The sequence below is a fragment of the Physeter macrocephalus genome, chromosome 11 (assembly GCF_002837175.3).
Source record: "Physeter macrocephalus isolate SW-GA chromosome 11, ASM283717v5, whole genome shotgun sequence".
NCBI classification, from domain to species: Eukaryota; Metazoa; Chordata; class Mammalia; order Artiodactyla; family Physeteridae; genus Physeter; species Physeter macrocephalus.
In genome coordinates, this window is record NC_041224.1 from 25,703,441 (window position 1) to 25,719,607 (window position 16,167).

The following is a 16,167-nucleotide window of genomic DNA, read 5'->3' on the forward strand; positions in this document are numbered from 1 at the left end:
TCCGCAACGGGAGAGGCCACAACAGTGAGAGGCCCGCGTACCACAAAAAAAAAAAAAAAAAAAAAAGAAAAAGATAAGCAAACTAAGAAGCGCTTTTTTATCAGATCATCAGATATTAAGATTTAAAAAGTGGCAGTATCTATTGTGGTTAAGTGTGGGCAAACATCATATTTGGTAAGTGTAAATGAGTCCAGTGTCTTTTAGAGAAAATTTGGTAAACCTGTCAGATGGGCATGCCATTTGATCTAAGAATGTACCCTTAATAATAGTCTCTCAAGTGCATGAAGTTAAATATAATGTCATAAAGATGTGACATTGTAATAGAAAAAAAAGTCTAAGCTGTCTGTCAATAGAGGACCAATAAAATAAATAGGACACACCCCTATAATTAGCTCTGTATATATTCAACTAGATGCCCAAGATATTGAATCAAAAAGAAGAAAAACGTGTATGTTTAGTATAGAATAATATGCATCATGGTTGCTCCTGTTTATATGTGTATATAGTATATGTTTATATATGTATATATATGCAAGAAAAAATCTGGAAGGACATGACCCATTGTTAATAGTTGTTGCATCTTGGAGTCGGGCTGAGAGAGGTAGCTGGAGGGATTGGTATGGACGCACTTGGTAATATGTATATATATATATATATTTTTTTTTAATTAATTAATTTTATTTTTGGCTGCGTTGGGTCTTTGCTGTGCGCAGGCTTTCTTTAGTTGCAGCGAGCGGGGGCTACTCTTCGTTGCGGTGCGTGGGCTTCTCATTGCGGTGGCTTCTCTTGTCGTGGAGCACTGGCTGTAGGCGCGCAGGCTTCAGTAGTTTCGGCACGTGGGCTCAGTAGCTGTGGCTTGCAGGCTCTAGAGCACAGGCTGAGTAGTTGTGGTGCACAGGTTTAGTTGCTCTGCGGCATGTGCGATCTTCCCAGACCAGGGCTCGAACCCATTTTCCCCTGCCTGGCAGGCAGATTCTTAACCACTGCGCCACCAGGGAAGCCCGGTAATATATTTTTGTATTGAAATAGTTTACGAAGAGAGTATGTTAATTTTGTTATCAGGAAAGAAAGATAATTTACAAATCAAGATTCATCTAACATGATTCTTTCAAACTTTAAGTATTGATAAAAAGTCTTTATAAATCTTATGAACCTGGGAGAACTTTAAGGAAATTCTAAGAAATTGGAACTTAGAAATCAAAACAATAAAACCTTACACCTTTATTACCATTTTGCTTGATTTGCAAGTCTCTTGCATACATGGCACCTATATCAAAAGACTATTTCAATAGCAGTTAAGCAGTTTTAACACCTTCATGGCCTTTTGGCGTTACCTTCTTAGCTTTGAAGAGTCATGTTCCGCTCTTTTCTCATTCGTGCTTCATTCATCAGACTTAGAAAATTATTTGCAGTTCCCTAAATGCACCTGCTGTTCCACACCCTTGCTTTTGCACCTATTCTTCCCCTGCCTAAATTCCCTCCATATCCCCCAAACTGCTCTTTACCATCTGCTTGGAAGAAGTCATGTGAAGTCTTAATGTTCTCAAATGTCCCATTTTCATTCAACCTTTTGTGAAATCTCAGCACCCACCCACTCTCAGCTAGGCCTATGTGGTCACTCCATCCCCAACACACATTATACACAACCCAGATGAATCGTAATTAATTTATTTCTCTCTCTTACTTAACAAGTTTATGAGCTCTTTGAGGGTAGAGACTATCTTTTTTTTTTTTTTTTTTTTTTTGTGGTACACGGGCCTCTCACTGTTGTGGCCTCTCCCATTGGGGAGCACAGGCTCCGGACGCACAGGCTCAGCGGCCATGGCTCACGGGCTCAGCTGCTCCGCGGCATGTGGGATCTTCCCGGACCGGGGCACGAACCCATGTTCCCTGCATCGGCAGGCGGACTCTCAACCACTGCGCCACCAGGGAAGCCCCAAGACTATCTTTTTAATATTAGCATCTCCAAGCCTAACATGTAGTAAGTCATTGGTGAAGGTTTGTTTAAATAATTGGTTGATAAATCCAGTGTGAATGCTAAAAATAATTGATATTAATAAGCAGGAAGTTAATCTGAACATTAATAGATTCCATTCACTCTTAAATATTAATTGGGCACCTGCTGTGTGTAAAGCACCACCACAGAATGCCAGGGAAAGGGTTCAGTGATGAACCCCATCAGTCAGGTGGGACATCTCATGGATAAGCAGGCAGTTATGGCCTATGATAACTACAAAGGAAGATGTGTGCTGTGAGTGTGAATGAGAGGACAAGTGCACTCAAGGAACAGGGAAACAGTAGAACCTACAGCATTGTTTGTTTGAGCTTGCGAGAGCCTGGAGCCATCAATAAGAGCCAAATCATATGGTTCTTCCAAGGCGTGTGTAAGGGTTTGGAGGTGGGGGATGACTCTGTGGTTTCAGAAAGATGACTTGGCTCTAGTGTTTGCTCTAAGGAATATAGCACTGAATGAATTGTTTGCAATGTATTGGGCTATTTACATTTTTTCATTTCTGTCTTTAAGCAACGAAGTGGCGAATCTGTTAAAGTGCACCAACTTGATGTTGCCATTCCCTTGCATCTCAAAAGCCAGCTGAGGAAAGGGCCCCCACTCGGTGGTGGGGAGGGAGAGGCAGAGTCTGCAGATACAATGCCGTTTGTCATGTTAACCAGAAAAGGCAATAAACAGCAGGTAAGAATCTGTCTGCCGTGTATTCACAGTTGGTTGTTAGTTATCAACTGTAAGCAGTAACTTTGTTTTATAGGTTCTAAATTACCTTTTGCTTACAAGGGGAAAGACTGGAACCATTTAAAGTATTCAGTGATAGGGGCTTCCCTGGTGGTCCAGTGGTTAAGAATCCGCCTGCCAATGCAGGGGACATGGGTTCGAGCCCTGGTCCGGGAAGATCCCACATGCCGTGGAGCAACTAAGCCCGTGCGCCACAACTACTGAGCCTGTGCTCTAGAGCCCGCAAGCCACAACTACTGAGCCTGTGTGCTGCAACTACTGAAGCCCACTTACCTAGAGCCCGTGCTCTGCAACAAGAGAAGCCACCTCAATGAGAAGCCCGCGCACCGCAATGAAGAGTAGCCCCTGCTCGCCACAACTAGAGAAAGCCTGCATGCAACAATGAAGACCCAACACAGCCAATAAATAAATAAATATTCAGTGGTAGAAATATTTTATCTATTATGTGTACAGATGACACATCTGACTTCTATGGAATGGACATTTTTTAATGGAAAGGACATTTAAAATTTAAATCAGGGACTTCCCTGGTGGTCCAGAGGTGAAGAATCTGCCTTGCAGTGCAGGGGACACAGGTTCGATCCCTGGTCGGGGAACTAAGATCCCACATGCTGCGGAGCAACTAAGCCCGAGCGCCTCAACTAGAGAGCCTGCATGCCGCAAACTACAGAGCCCATGTGCTCTGGAGCCCGCACGCCACAACTACAGAGCCCATGAGCCCTGGAGCCTGTGCGCCACAACTAGAGAAGGGAAAAAATCCACATGCCACGACTAGAGAGAAGCCCATGTGCCACAACGAAAGATCCTGCATGCCTCAACGAAGATCCTGCGTGCCGCAATGAAGACCTGATGCAGCCAGATAAATAAATAAATTAAAACAAAATTTAAATCACATGTATTTGTTAGAAGATATAAATACCTTGACTTTCAGTAGAAGGGTTTCATGTGTAAGCTCAGGGTGGGAAAGGAAAGGAGGGTGAGGGCAGATAATCTCAAGAAAATGCTCACTTGCCGAGATTTCTCTTGGGAAAAAACCAAAAATCATTGTTTTCTGACCCCTGATCCTTCTCCATTCTCCTTAAATTACCTCTTCCTTCTTTCCCTTATCTCACAGATGGCCCTCAAAATCATTTCCCCGACTACTAAGCTATCACTTTGATTCATACATTCACTCATCAAATGTTAATTGTCTACTGTGTGCCAAATACCATCCTAAGTGTGAGGCTACAGTGATGAACAAGATGCAGCCCCTGGCCTCGTGAATGCACAACCCAGCTGAGGGAGAGAGACAGCATAATATATTTGCAGATAGCGAAAAGTGCCCTGAAAAAATAGAGCCTGGCTCTCAGACACAACTCTAGGATACATCATATATTACCAGTTCTGTAAAAAAAATTCCACACCTTAATATTTCTGAAATCAAGCCGCCTCTTAGAGTTGGTGGACTCTTGGGATAATTGACAGCATTTTTTTCTGTTTTAGTGGTATGTAAAATAATGGTGCATCTTATAATTAATGGAAGTGTCTTTGAAATAACAGTGGCTACCACAGCTTATCACAGACAAGCTTATCCCCCATTCATTTAAATAGTCATTTAACAGATACTTATTGTTGACTTGCCACATACCAGGTACTGTTGCATGTGCAGAAATGCAGGAGTCAACCAAGTCCCTCCTCTCTTGGGAGCTTTCATTCTAGTATTGAGAGGCAACAATAAAGAAATAATGTCAGGTTGGAGACAGTGCTGTGTTGGAAGATAAAGCAAGATAAGAGGATAGAAGAGACCTGGTGGTGAGGAGGCGATGAGAGGGAGACAGCTGCTGCAGGGGTGACTGGAGAAGACCGGGAATGAGGTGTTCTCTGGGAGGGCAGGGATGTTCTGTTTCCTCCCTCCCAACACAGCCTCCAGGAGATGATGCCTACCTTAATTTTTTATCTCTGCTTTGGTCAGGTAATTTCTTGTTACTCAAAAGATCAAAGTTGTACAGTAAACCATTATTTTGCTATAGTGCAAATAAATCTTGAGATATGAAAACTGAATACCAGTTAGGATCACGGAATGGAGGGCTGGGAACAGGGTTTCCATCATGAGTCATGTTTAAATAGTTAACTTTGACTTCGATTCCGAGCACTGCTGTATCTTTTTCAGACACTGTCTTCCTAATTCCTTTCTAGTCAATAGGACTTTCCTCCATCGCAGGTTCTAGGGTTATCAAGTTTTTAGGAAAGTTCCCCCCCGTTCTCACCCTCAGGCCAGAGATGAGCCCTCACATTTCCCCTCTCCCTCATCCTCCACCCAGTCCCTAGAAAAATAAGGGTTTGTTTTTGATCAAGACCCTAAACTTGGTGTTGGAGTGAGATCTTTGTAAAATTGCTCTTCTCAGCATTTGGAACTGCTAGTTCACCATGGTTACAAGGATTCTCAAAGCCCAGAGTTTTTGCTTTTCTTTTCTTTTCTTTTCTAGGGATGACTTAGTACTCTGAGTAGACTTTTCTATTTCAGTCATCACTTTTAGGTCTGATTCATTTTCTTTTTCTTTAAAAGCTCTCAGCTTCCCCTTTCCACTCCCTAGCTCTCCCCTCATCACCAGATTTCTTGGCACAAAAAGGAAGTTTGTTTGTTTTTTTTTTAATTGTGAAGGGCAGTACGTGGCAACGTCAGTTCGGTAGGCCTTGGTTCCTATTCCCATACAGCTCCTGAACATTTGTACTACACTGGCACACTTCTTGAGCCTTGACTTTTCTTATTTAAAAGGAACCTTAAGAATATCTTTCTGTGAAGATCAAATTATACAACAGTAAATAATCAGTTTTCTTCATTCGTCCCTCCCTTTTCTGAGGCACACATGAAAATTCACTATACCTGTGAATTTGCACACCCCATTTGATCTTTTCAGAACGTGTAGGCATAAAATTAAAACCTACCTTCAGAAACTTTGGAGCTTTGAAAAGTAAATTCATTTCAGCTGTCCTGAATTCTAAATTGTATGGGTCAACATAGGACCGTATGTCTGTGTTTTAGAAGAAATATTTTTGGTTCAAAGTGGATAGATTATATAGTGTGTAACCTATATAGCTTCAGAATGAGGAGTGAAGTCCTTATTTCTTAAAATGTGAAATTTTGTTTAAGGAAACATTTTTATTGAACTTTATTTTTAAAATGTTAGCAAACATGAAACGAGAGCTCAGAGTACTTGGTTATTAAGTAAATTTTCAACTCATAAACATTATTTGGAATTTTGGAAAATGTTCAACTTTAGGAACATTATTTGAAGAAACATCACTGTTATTTTGTGGTCTGAAGAAGAAAGTATATTTTGTTCTGATTTTTATTTCTTTATTTGACTTTTGGGTGTTGGCCCTTCTGGTGCAATGGGTTTTTTAGAAATGTGAAATGTGTAGCCTTATAGGAATCTTTAGTTTTTAAGTGAAAGATCTCTTTGTGCACCAGATTTGTGCCCAGAAATAACTTTCTTCTGTAGTCAGTAGGAAAAGAAAAATTTGCACCAATGAAGTAAGTAGTTGAAAAGAAAGGATAATACTGTTGATAGTTTCTTTCTATATTTAAATGTCTGAATTAGAATAATGAATTGAAATAAAATGTTTTGATCATTAAAGCAAAAGTTTTAATGTAATAGAGCCATTATGTAATGTTTTAAAGAACTTTTTGATTGTTTTAAACAAATGCACAATATATCTATTATAGTTTAATACTTGTTAACAGTCCTGAAACAGGGACATCCTGCTAAAAACAAACCAATCCATAGATAAGAACTGTCCCCCATAATAGAGAAATAGATCTCATTGGTCAGTTGCTTAACTCTTTCTCTTTTCCAGTGTCACAGCTATCTTTGGAATATGAAGGTCTGTTAAGCCTGAAGGTGGACTAGACTGTATAGTTCAAGAGGGCAGAACTGATTCCAGAGGGTAGAAATGAAAAGGGTGCAGATTACAGCTTGCTGTTTAAAACCCTTTCTGATAGTTAGCCATATGTAATAAGGTCTGTACAGTGGAAAATGATCCCCTGTTGCTTAGATGTGTGCTCCCAAACAGGGTGCAGAAAAGAGGAACGTCTGCTTTTCCTGGAGGTTGAACTTGATGGCCTTCCACTTCCCATCCAGCCCTAATGGGTTTGTCTCTAGTAGAGTAACACTGTTGTCTGTTTACGTTCTTAGATGATGCTGTCTTTATTGACCTATTAAGGAAGGAAAGATGATTAATTTTCTAAACTCATTTAATTCTACTTACTAATTATTTGAAATCTTTTTTTTCTCTGATTTTTTCCAGCCATTTGTGATTTCTTTATTATTTTTTTTCTCAGTTTAAGATCCTTAATGTACCCATGTCTTCCCAACTTGCTGCAAATCATTGGAACCAGCAACAGGCAGAACAGGAAGAGAGGATGAGAATGAAAAAGCTCACACTAGATATCAATGAACGGCAAGAACAAGAAGATTATCAAGGTATCAAATCTTTTTCAGGATGGAAGTGGAAATTTGGGCTTTTAAAGTACAGAACATCAAAGCTTTTATTCTGCACTTTTTCGTGTCATGTTTGTATATATTTAGCCTGAGAAGTTGATTTTTTTTTTTTTGTGGTACACGGGCCTCTCACTGTTGTGGCCTCTCCCGTTGCGGAGCACAGGCCCCGGACGCGCAGGCTCAGCGGCCATGGCTCACGGGCCCAGCCGCTCCGCGTCATGTGGGATCCTCCCGGTCCGGGGCACGAACCCGCGTCCCCTGCATCGGCAGGCGGACTCTCAACCACTGCGCCACCAGGGAAGCCCTGATTGTTTTTTATATTCCATTCTGTCTTCATTTTTCTCTCACTTATTTTGTAAAGTAACACTAATGTAATTTTTGTCATATTTTGCTTCCCCCATAATTCAGTTAGGTTCTATACTGTTAGAGCTATGTTTGCAAGTGATATAATACTAAGTTTTAATTGCCTCATGCTGCCAGTCAACTGTGAGCAAATTATTATTCAACAAATGTCATTTCTTTTGTCTACTTGAGAATCCTGGTCTCGAGGACCCTCTGTTCCTTCAGATTTGCGGGCATCAAGTTAGGATTCCAGTTTTATGCAGACATACCCAGCACACTTGGATTAACTGGAACTTTACATAGAGTCCACTGACACTTCATAAGTCAGCCTTTTGTCATTCCCCTGGCATCCAGATTTTAGAGCCATAACATGGCTGTCTATATAGTGCTATACTCACAGACTGCTTTTTGTGCAAGAGATTGTTGTATAAATAAATAGTTGGTTTTCTATCTTTTTTTGTTGTTAATTAATTTTTTTTTTTGGCCATGCTTTGTGGCATGTGGGGTCTTAGTTCCCCGACCAGGGATCGAACCCGTGCCTCCTACAGTGGAAGCATGGAGTCTTAACCACTGGACCACCAGGGAAGTCCCAGGTTTCTATCGTTAAATCCCACTTCTAGAATCTTCTCTTCCAGTTCAGTTGATACCCAATGTTCTTAATAATAAATAATGGTAGGTAACACTCAGTGTAAGTGCTTACTATGGCCGGACACTTATGTACTTTATAAAATCACTTAATCCTCACAACAATTCTATGAGATAAGTGCTTATTATTATTCCCATTTTACATTTAGGGAAACTGACCCAGAAGTCACGTAGCTAGTATGTGGCAGAGCTGGGATTTGAGCTAATATTACCTGGCTCCAAACGCCGTGCGGATAGCTGTTGTACTAAACTGCTTCTTACGCTGTTTCACTGCCTCACGACACTTAACGTTGTGGCCACATTGACTGTAAAGGGAGCGCTGGATGAACAATCAAGAGCATGTCTCCTCTCTTGATTGCTCTTCTTGTACTTCGTAATCATTTTAGTCCATATAATGGTTATTTTTCTTTAGTCAGCTACCTGACAGGACTAATAAACTTGATCTCCGTAGGGTTTTATTTGCTTCTTGGGAGTACATTTACCAACGTTAAATGCCTTTTCTGTTTTGCTCCTAATTCCAGAAATGCTGCAGTCTCTTGCCCAGCGCCCAGCTCCAGCAAACACCAATCGGGAGCGGCGGCCTCGTTACCAACATCCAAAGGGAGCGCCTAATGCAGATCTAATCTTTAAGACTGGTGGGAGGTAGGACGGTCTCTCTTATTTCTGCCTTAGCTATTTTTCATGGTGTCCATGTGAGCAAATTAGATAGTTCTGGATTATACCTAATGGTCAAGGCCCAATGATTAGCAAAATAGAAAAGTCTTTGAGTTGTAGATATTTGAGTAAAGAAAACCTATTTATAAAATAGTTTGTTTGTTTGTTTTTTAATCTTAATTTCAGCCAGACCAATCTTGGCTTTCACTTTTTCTGAGTGGACTTCTTTGGATTTTTTAGTTTCCTCTTTTGAGGACTAGTTATAGATTAGTTTGAGAGAAGTCACAGGCTTTTTGTTAGAATCTCTCCAGCCAGTGTTATGTAATCATAATGTTTACAAAAACTTGAAACCTGTTACTAGACTTTCAGTCATGCAGATTGAGTTTGTTTTGAGATAGTTTGTTTGTTTTTAACTTATAAAATATCCTGCTGGGATCTATGCCAGTTCTTCTTAAACTTGAGTTGCTTAATGTGAAATAATTAAAACTCTGTAAGGTATTTCATATAGAAGATATTGCCTAAGACCTCACTCATCTTTTTTTTAAAGTTGTTGAAAGTTTTGCTGAGATCTGATCTAAAGACCCGTACCTATCAACTTTGTTTTCTATCTTGTGTTTGGGTTATTATCAAAAGTGACATAGGCTTTGTGCTCTTACTGGTCTTCCTTGGGGTATTAGTATTTAGACTGAGGCTCTACAGCAGCCCTCAAATGTTGTCACCTTGTTGTTGGAGACAGGCGAGCAGGTGTGGAAAAGAGTGCTGGGGTAGAGAAATGGTCCACTGAGGAGAGTAGTAGCATTGGAGAAAATGCAGATGTTCCAGCCTGTGTCTTTACTCACTAAGTATATTTGTGTTCCTGGTAACATTTTTCTTTGAACTCTATGCTCAGACAACTCTAATCAAATTGCAATTTAGGAAATTGGTTTGTCATTGACAGTTTAGGGATCTGTTTTTTAACAGCTCTTGAGTGTAATTTTTTTTTTAGAAATCCACGTTACAGATGATATACAGTAGGCATAAGATATTAGGTTATTACCTGACCTTCATTAAAGTCCTTTAATAATACCTTTTATTGTGCTAAGATGTGGAACCGGCTAGGTTAAGAAAGAGGCCATGGAAATTATAGTTTTCTCCTTTTACATTTTCTTAGAGTAGCTTTAAATATATACCATTGTGTTCTTGGTAATGTCTGCTCCCTCTTTCTTATCTTGACATTTTTCATCAACTTCACCGGATGTATTGCAGCCTAACGTCTCTGAACAGCATTGTTTCTGTTAATCCCTAATCCTTTCTCAGTTTAGATATTGTAACTGTAGCATCGTTTCCTAATTTTTCAATGTTTGGGTGACTTTACAGAATCAATAAATATGACATTTGCTACATAATTACTATTTGCAGTAGGATTTGCTCCCTCCGCTTACATTTCATCCAGTACCTTCCATGGGTTCAGTCCTGCACTATGGCAAATTCAGAAGTAGAAGACAGAGTCTTTACTCTCAGGCTTATAGTCCAGTGGAGAAACCAGGTCCAGGAACTTGACCGCTAATTCTCCCCTAGTCATGTATTTATTTAAAAAATCACTGATGGAGAGTCTAAGCACCAAGCATTTCTCAAGGAGTATGGAATAAAAATATGGGAAAGCAGATGTATCAACTTAAACATGCTGCTATAGTTGTGTATATGAACACAGAGGTGTGCCTTTCTTAGTTTGCTACCAGTTACTCGGTCGTTTTTCAAAGTTCTTTGTTACCTTTCTGATTTCCTTCCCTCCCTCCAGCCCTGCAGGCAGCCAGACTTGGAACTGGCCATGCTGGCTCGCTCTCACCTCGCGCTCACTGTACATCTGCCTCCCCGCCCCTTCCCTGATACCTTGGCCTTGGCCCGGGCCACCTCAGTGCTCCGTTCAGCCATCTGGGTGGCTGTCTCGGAGCGCTGTGCACATGGGCCCCCCTCTTCTGTTGGCACACTCTCTTCCCGTGACCTCTGTGGCTCTGCTGTCCTTTCTGGTCTTCTTCTTCCCTCCCTGCCTCCTCTGCTTGTCTCCTGACTCCGGGATGGCCTTGCCTCCTCCTGGAAACACCCGTGCCCCTCAGGCTGGTCCTTGGCCCTCCTCGCTTACACCGAGCGCTCTCACAGGAGGTGTCCCCTCCCGTGGCTCCGGTACCAGCTGGGTCTCCAGCCCAAGCCTCCACTCTGGTTTCTGACCGTGCGCCTGCTGTCTTCTGAACAACCACCTAGACGTCTCCCGGGAACTTCGACTTCAGCGTGTCCCCGCCCCATCCTCTCCCCTCCTCTGTTCTCTAGCCCAGTGAACGGAAGCTCTGCCCTCGCAGTTGTCCAAACTAGAAAAGGAGGTTTTGTTTTTGACTCTTCCCTCTCCATCAGTCTCTCTGTGTAGTTAATTAACAAATACTCTGATTCTACTGGTAAATGGCTTTCTCACACTGGCCCTGTTTATTCCACCTCCGCCACGGAGATCCTAGATCAAGCTACTGTCACCTCTCATCTGGATTACTGCCTGCAGCCTCCAGATATGCTTCTCAGTCTCCAATTTCAACCCCTTCCAACGCATCCTCTCTCCTCTCCCCACAGTGTTCTTTCTCAAGTGCAAACCTGCCGTCTGACCAGTAGTGACCTCTCGTGCTTAAACTCTTCAGTGGCTCCTCGTGGCTTGTGGGATAAAGTCCCAACTCCTCACTTGGTTAACACGACCCTGCGTGATGGGGGTGCACTCCCCTTACTGGCTTTACCTCTTGCTTTTTTTTCCCCTACTTCCACCCAGCTGGCCTTTTAGCTCTTCTAGTTATGCCCTTTTTTGCCTCCCTCTGTTTGGAACCCTTTCGGGCTCTTCCCCAGATAACTCCTGCTCCTCCGTCAGGTCTCCCCTTGAAACTCGGGAGCCTGACCCTGCTGCCCCGGCTCACTGTGTTTCCCCAGACCTTGTTGTGCTTCGTCACCTGCTAGCTTGTCTCCATCCCCCAGGAGACTGAAGACTCAGGGCAGACGTGAAGCCTTGTCTTGCTTTCCGTGTTATCTCCTCCATAGGTCTTGGTGCCTGCCACGTAGTAGATGCCCAGTAAATATTTGTTGAATGGACAGAGGGTCTTCAAAAAAATCTGTGCTTAGTCATTTAATAAACTTTCTTCCTGTGTTATGCTCCCTAGCACCCTCATTCCCTTTTGTTTTCCTGATTTTGTGAGACTCCCAACTCTTGAGCTACTTGGCTTTACCTATTTTAAATCTCTTCCTAAAATAATGACTTGGAAAAAAAAAATCCTAACTTGTCCAACACTCTTGAAAATGGCCCTCTGTAAAGTCTTATGGTTTTATAGTCTTCTCAAAGCCAGTGCTCTTAAAATGCAGGTTCGGATGAACATTGTAGAGGAACAAGCAAATGTGTAAAAGTGAGTTTTTGAGCCTTTCAAGTACCAAAGGTTCTTTGCTATTTTTAAAACTTAAGTGAAGAAATGTAGTCATGTGGAGGAACGTTAGGTGATGGGTGGTGTCGTTTGGTAGTTTGGCTCCTCTTTATTTTCTTCTATTTTTAACACTGGGCCAGACTCAGTAGGAACCTGTGCATCTAGAGCCGTGGTCCTCGGGTGTCTGCGTGCTGAAGTCCTGCAGAAAGAGGCAGAGGCAGGTTCTGTGAGTGAGGTCTGAGAAACTGTTTTCAATTTGACTCTTAACCTGGCTAGTTCTTTTTTTAAAAAGTTATTAAATTGTTGACATTATATGTCAAATAAAGGGAAATTTACTTGGAAACTGGTTATTAAAGCAGTTTTAAGTTTTTATTACCTGTAGATTTTGATAAGGCTCCCAGACATTAATTATAATGATTTTTATATTTTATAATCAGGAGTGAAATAGGGCTGTAAGTTAAAATTTCAGTCCTTCTCCCTGAGCAGGAATGCTCTAACAAGGAGTAAGCATTTGCTTATAATGAGTTAAAATGGCAGTAGCACTCTAAGTAACACAATTACCAAGGTGTTCCGTAGTGCAGGACAGGGTTGCTTTCTACCCTGTGAGTGTTGAATAAACGGTGAAACTCAGCGTCTTTGGCAAGTGTTAATACTAATACGGTTTATATGCTATAAATTTGTGTGGATTATACCAGCGCTCCTCAAACTTTAAAATACCTATTTTAACCATCCTGACTCTTGTTAAACTGCTGGTTCTGATTAGTTTCTAACAAGCTCCCAGGTGATGTCAAAGCTGCTGGAGTGTGGACCACACTCTGAGTAGCAGTGGGTTATAATAAGTGGGTCTTATTTATCAAAGACTGTGAACGCTTTTCCTGTCATTCATTGCGTTTATCTAAAGTGTTCTGTTTTAGACCATTGCTTTGTCTTGACATCAGGGGAGAGACTATTTCTTTCTCTCAGAGAATACTTCTTCTACTGACCTTTTCCCATTCAGTTCAGTTCTGCACGACTTACGGATGTATCCAGCTGAAGATAGACTTTTCCGTATTTGCATTTTATTCTTTGAAAGTTTCTTGCTAATGCAACTTGCCTTGTGAGAGACAACTTGTATGAGTTTGCTAGAGCTGCCAAAAGAAAGCATGATAAACTTTGTGACTTAAACAACAGAACGGTTTGCCTCACACTTATGGAGGCCGAAATCCAAGGTCAGGGCCGGGATGGTTCCTTCTGAGGCCGAGAGGAGAATCTGCTCCAGGCTCCCTCCTGGCTTCTGGTGCTTTGCCAGCAATCTGTGGCATCCCCTGGCTTCCACAGCACCATCTGACCCATGCCTTCCATTTTCACGTGACGTTCTCCCAGGGTGTTTGTCTGTGTCTGGGTTTCCTCCTGTTACGAGGACACAGTCACACTGGATCAGGGGCCCATCCTACTCCATTCTGGCCTCGTCTTAACAAATTACATCTGCAGTGACCCTGTCTTCAAATAAGGTCACATTCTGAGGTACTGCGGTTAGACTTCAACATGTGAATTTGGAGGGTACACCGTTCAACCATGACACAAACCATGAATTTTCAGCATCGTAGAAAGTAGTTACAGGAGAGCTACTGGGACCACCCCCTTCTGATCAGCATCAGAATTGCTCTTTTTAGTGCCCCTCTGCCCCCTGTTGTGTCTTAGTCCAGTAGGAGTTTGTGTGCTCTTTAAAAAGCACTGACTTGTCTGCAGACATCAGTGAATAGTGGCTGGGGCCTTTTTTAGGGGCCTTTTCTTGCTGGAGGGTCGTCCTCAGTCCTGGTTCTTTAACATTGCCCTGTTTGTGCCTCTAGGAGACGTTGATCCAGCAGCACGTGTCATTTCATTAGGTCCTGTATCTGATGTTGTGGATAGTGGAGTCCTCCAGCAATTGAATGAGAGCAGTGGACACATCTCAGCATGTCGGTCTAGAGAGTTGCGAATCTAAACCTGGGACAGGCTGGGGCCATGAGGCAGAAACAGCAGCCTCTGCCAACACCGGAACAAGCCGACGCTTCCAGATAAGGCAGAAAAGGCCTTTTGTAATGGAAATCACGTGAGGGTTCATCTTCTCTTGAGAATGCAGTCAAGAAATGAGATGGTTGACTTGATTCCTGAGCAGTTACACCAAGAAGAGCGTCAGTGAGATGATTGAGCCGAAGAAGAAACGGTTGTAATGGTAATGGTATGGGGGAAATGAACTTGAGTTTAAACTTGATTTGAGTTACAGTGTCTCTGAATTGAACATCCCAAGTTGGAAGAAGATAAATTTGGGGGCTCCAGGACTATAGTAGCAAAGTATAGAGCAAGCAGTAAAATCTTCTAGTGAAAACTTACATGCAGGACAACAAAATGATGAAAGATATCCAAATACCAGATAATCCACCAGGAAGGCTTTTGTTTAGGAATTTGTTTCAAGAGGAACAAGGGATGAGGGAGAAAAATCAGTTTTATTCAACAGAGTCAGTAATGTAACATTGCCTATTAGGGTAAAAAGAAAATGTGAAGACGATTAGTGTACAAAGCATGTACCCAGATGGCTTAGGGGAGTCTGACACCAGCCTAAGAACAGGGATAGTTGAGCCCATTGTAAGTATCATTGAAAACAGACAGCGTGCCAGGCAGATGTCACAGAAGATGGACGAAGGACAGCGAGAAGGGGATCCGGAGATTGTGTTGACCTTCATGGGTTTACAGCCTCTGTCTCTAAACAAAGTATGGAAACAGTAGAGCTTTTATTTTGCTTTTGTTTTTCTTTTGTTTTGTTTTGTTTTCCCCCCACTAAGTAGAAATGAGCATTCTTAGTCTGTTTCTGGCAATCTGTTAATTTATTAGGATAGTTGTCTTTCGTTTGCTTTCCAATAGGCATAGTCAATTTAGTTGAAGAGCACATCTGTATGCTACAACTTGATTACATCTTTTTTTCTAGCTATTTTGCATTTTTTCTTTTACCATGTTTTAGTTTCTGCATGTAGAATTAAATAAGAAACAAAACTTGTAAAGTTGTAACATTTCACATGGAAATGCTGCCCGATCTTCACCAGCTTCAGAAATCTGACCTTTGCCGATGCTGCAATAAAGTGTTGTAATTTAGATTTGGTGTGGTTGTGTTTTATTTGGTTTGGGTTTTGGAAACCTATTAAATGGGTAAATCAGTATCTTCCACAGTCATCACTATTCTTTATAAAATAGTCTCAGAGACGATTTCTTTAGCATTTCTCTAGTATTGTTGCTCTCCCTTTAGCATCTGTTATTTGCATTGTTTTCCTGGGTTCCTGAGTTAGCTTACCTTTGGGGTCAGTACAAAAAGTAGCCAGTGGAGTCCAATAGAATAAACATTTTTAGAACAGGCTTGAAGCTGGTTATGATGGAAAATGCTGGCACAGCACAGTCTAGCCTGGGTTGGTGTTTATGATCTTACCCACGTGTGTGCCGTGGGGCTGATAAACGCCTCTGTAAGGCAGGCGGTTCAGAAGGGAATTGCGAGAACCATCGTTTTCAATTTCTTTCCAGGTGTTTATTCCAAGGCTGGCTGAGACGATCCAGAAGGCGTGAAGGAAGTTTCAAAACTCGACTTAATTCTCTTAACCCTATTTTCCAACCCTCATCGCCATCTTCCTTGCTGACCTGTGTACTATTCCTTGCTATTCGGTGTTGAGGAGAATGGTTTACAAGTTTTGTCATGTTTATATTGTTTCCAAGTTTAAATTGTTAGAGGGAACCAGGGGTAATTCTGTTGTGTATCGTGCACAAGGCAGAGAATATCTGAAAATCAGCTGTGATAATTCACCTTCATTCACTTTTCATCTTTCATCTAGAAGAAACAAGGTCACTAGCAGGTGTAACCATAAGGAAAGTAGAC

General features: G+C 41.7%; 1 protein-coding gene across 3 annotated transcripts in view; it reads left to right on the plus strand.

Moving 5' to 3' along the window:
- The window catches only part of UPF2 (UPF2 regulator of nonsense mediated mRNA decay), a 95,630-nt gene extending 80,244 nt beyond the window's left edge, over positions 1-15,386 (plus strand). For 2 of the 3 annotated variants that reach the window (XM_007129288.3, XM_007129291.4), the window contains exons 19-22: positions 2,525-2,692; positions 7,071-7,212; positions 8,739-8,859; positions 14,120-15,386. In XM_007129288.3, the coding sequence (XP_007129350.1) occupies positions 2,525-2,692; positions 7,071-7,212; positions 8,739-8,859; positions 14,120-14,129 (441 nt within the window). In that variant the 3' untranslated portion in view covers positions 14,130-15,386. Of the gene's footprint in view, positions 1-2,524; positions 2,693-7,070; positions 7,213-8,738; positions 8,864-14,119 lie in introns of those variants that run through there. The other variant, XM_055087832.1, reaches the window with a different exon arrangement.
- Positions 15,387-16,167: the final 781 nt, after the last annotated feature.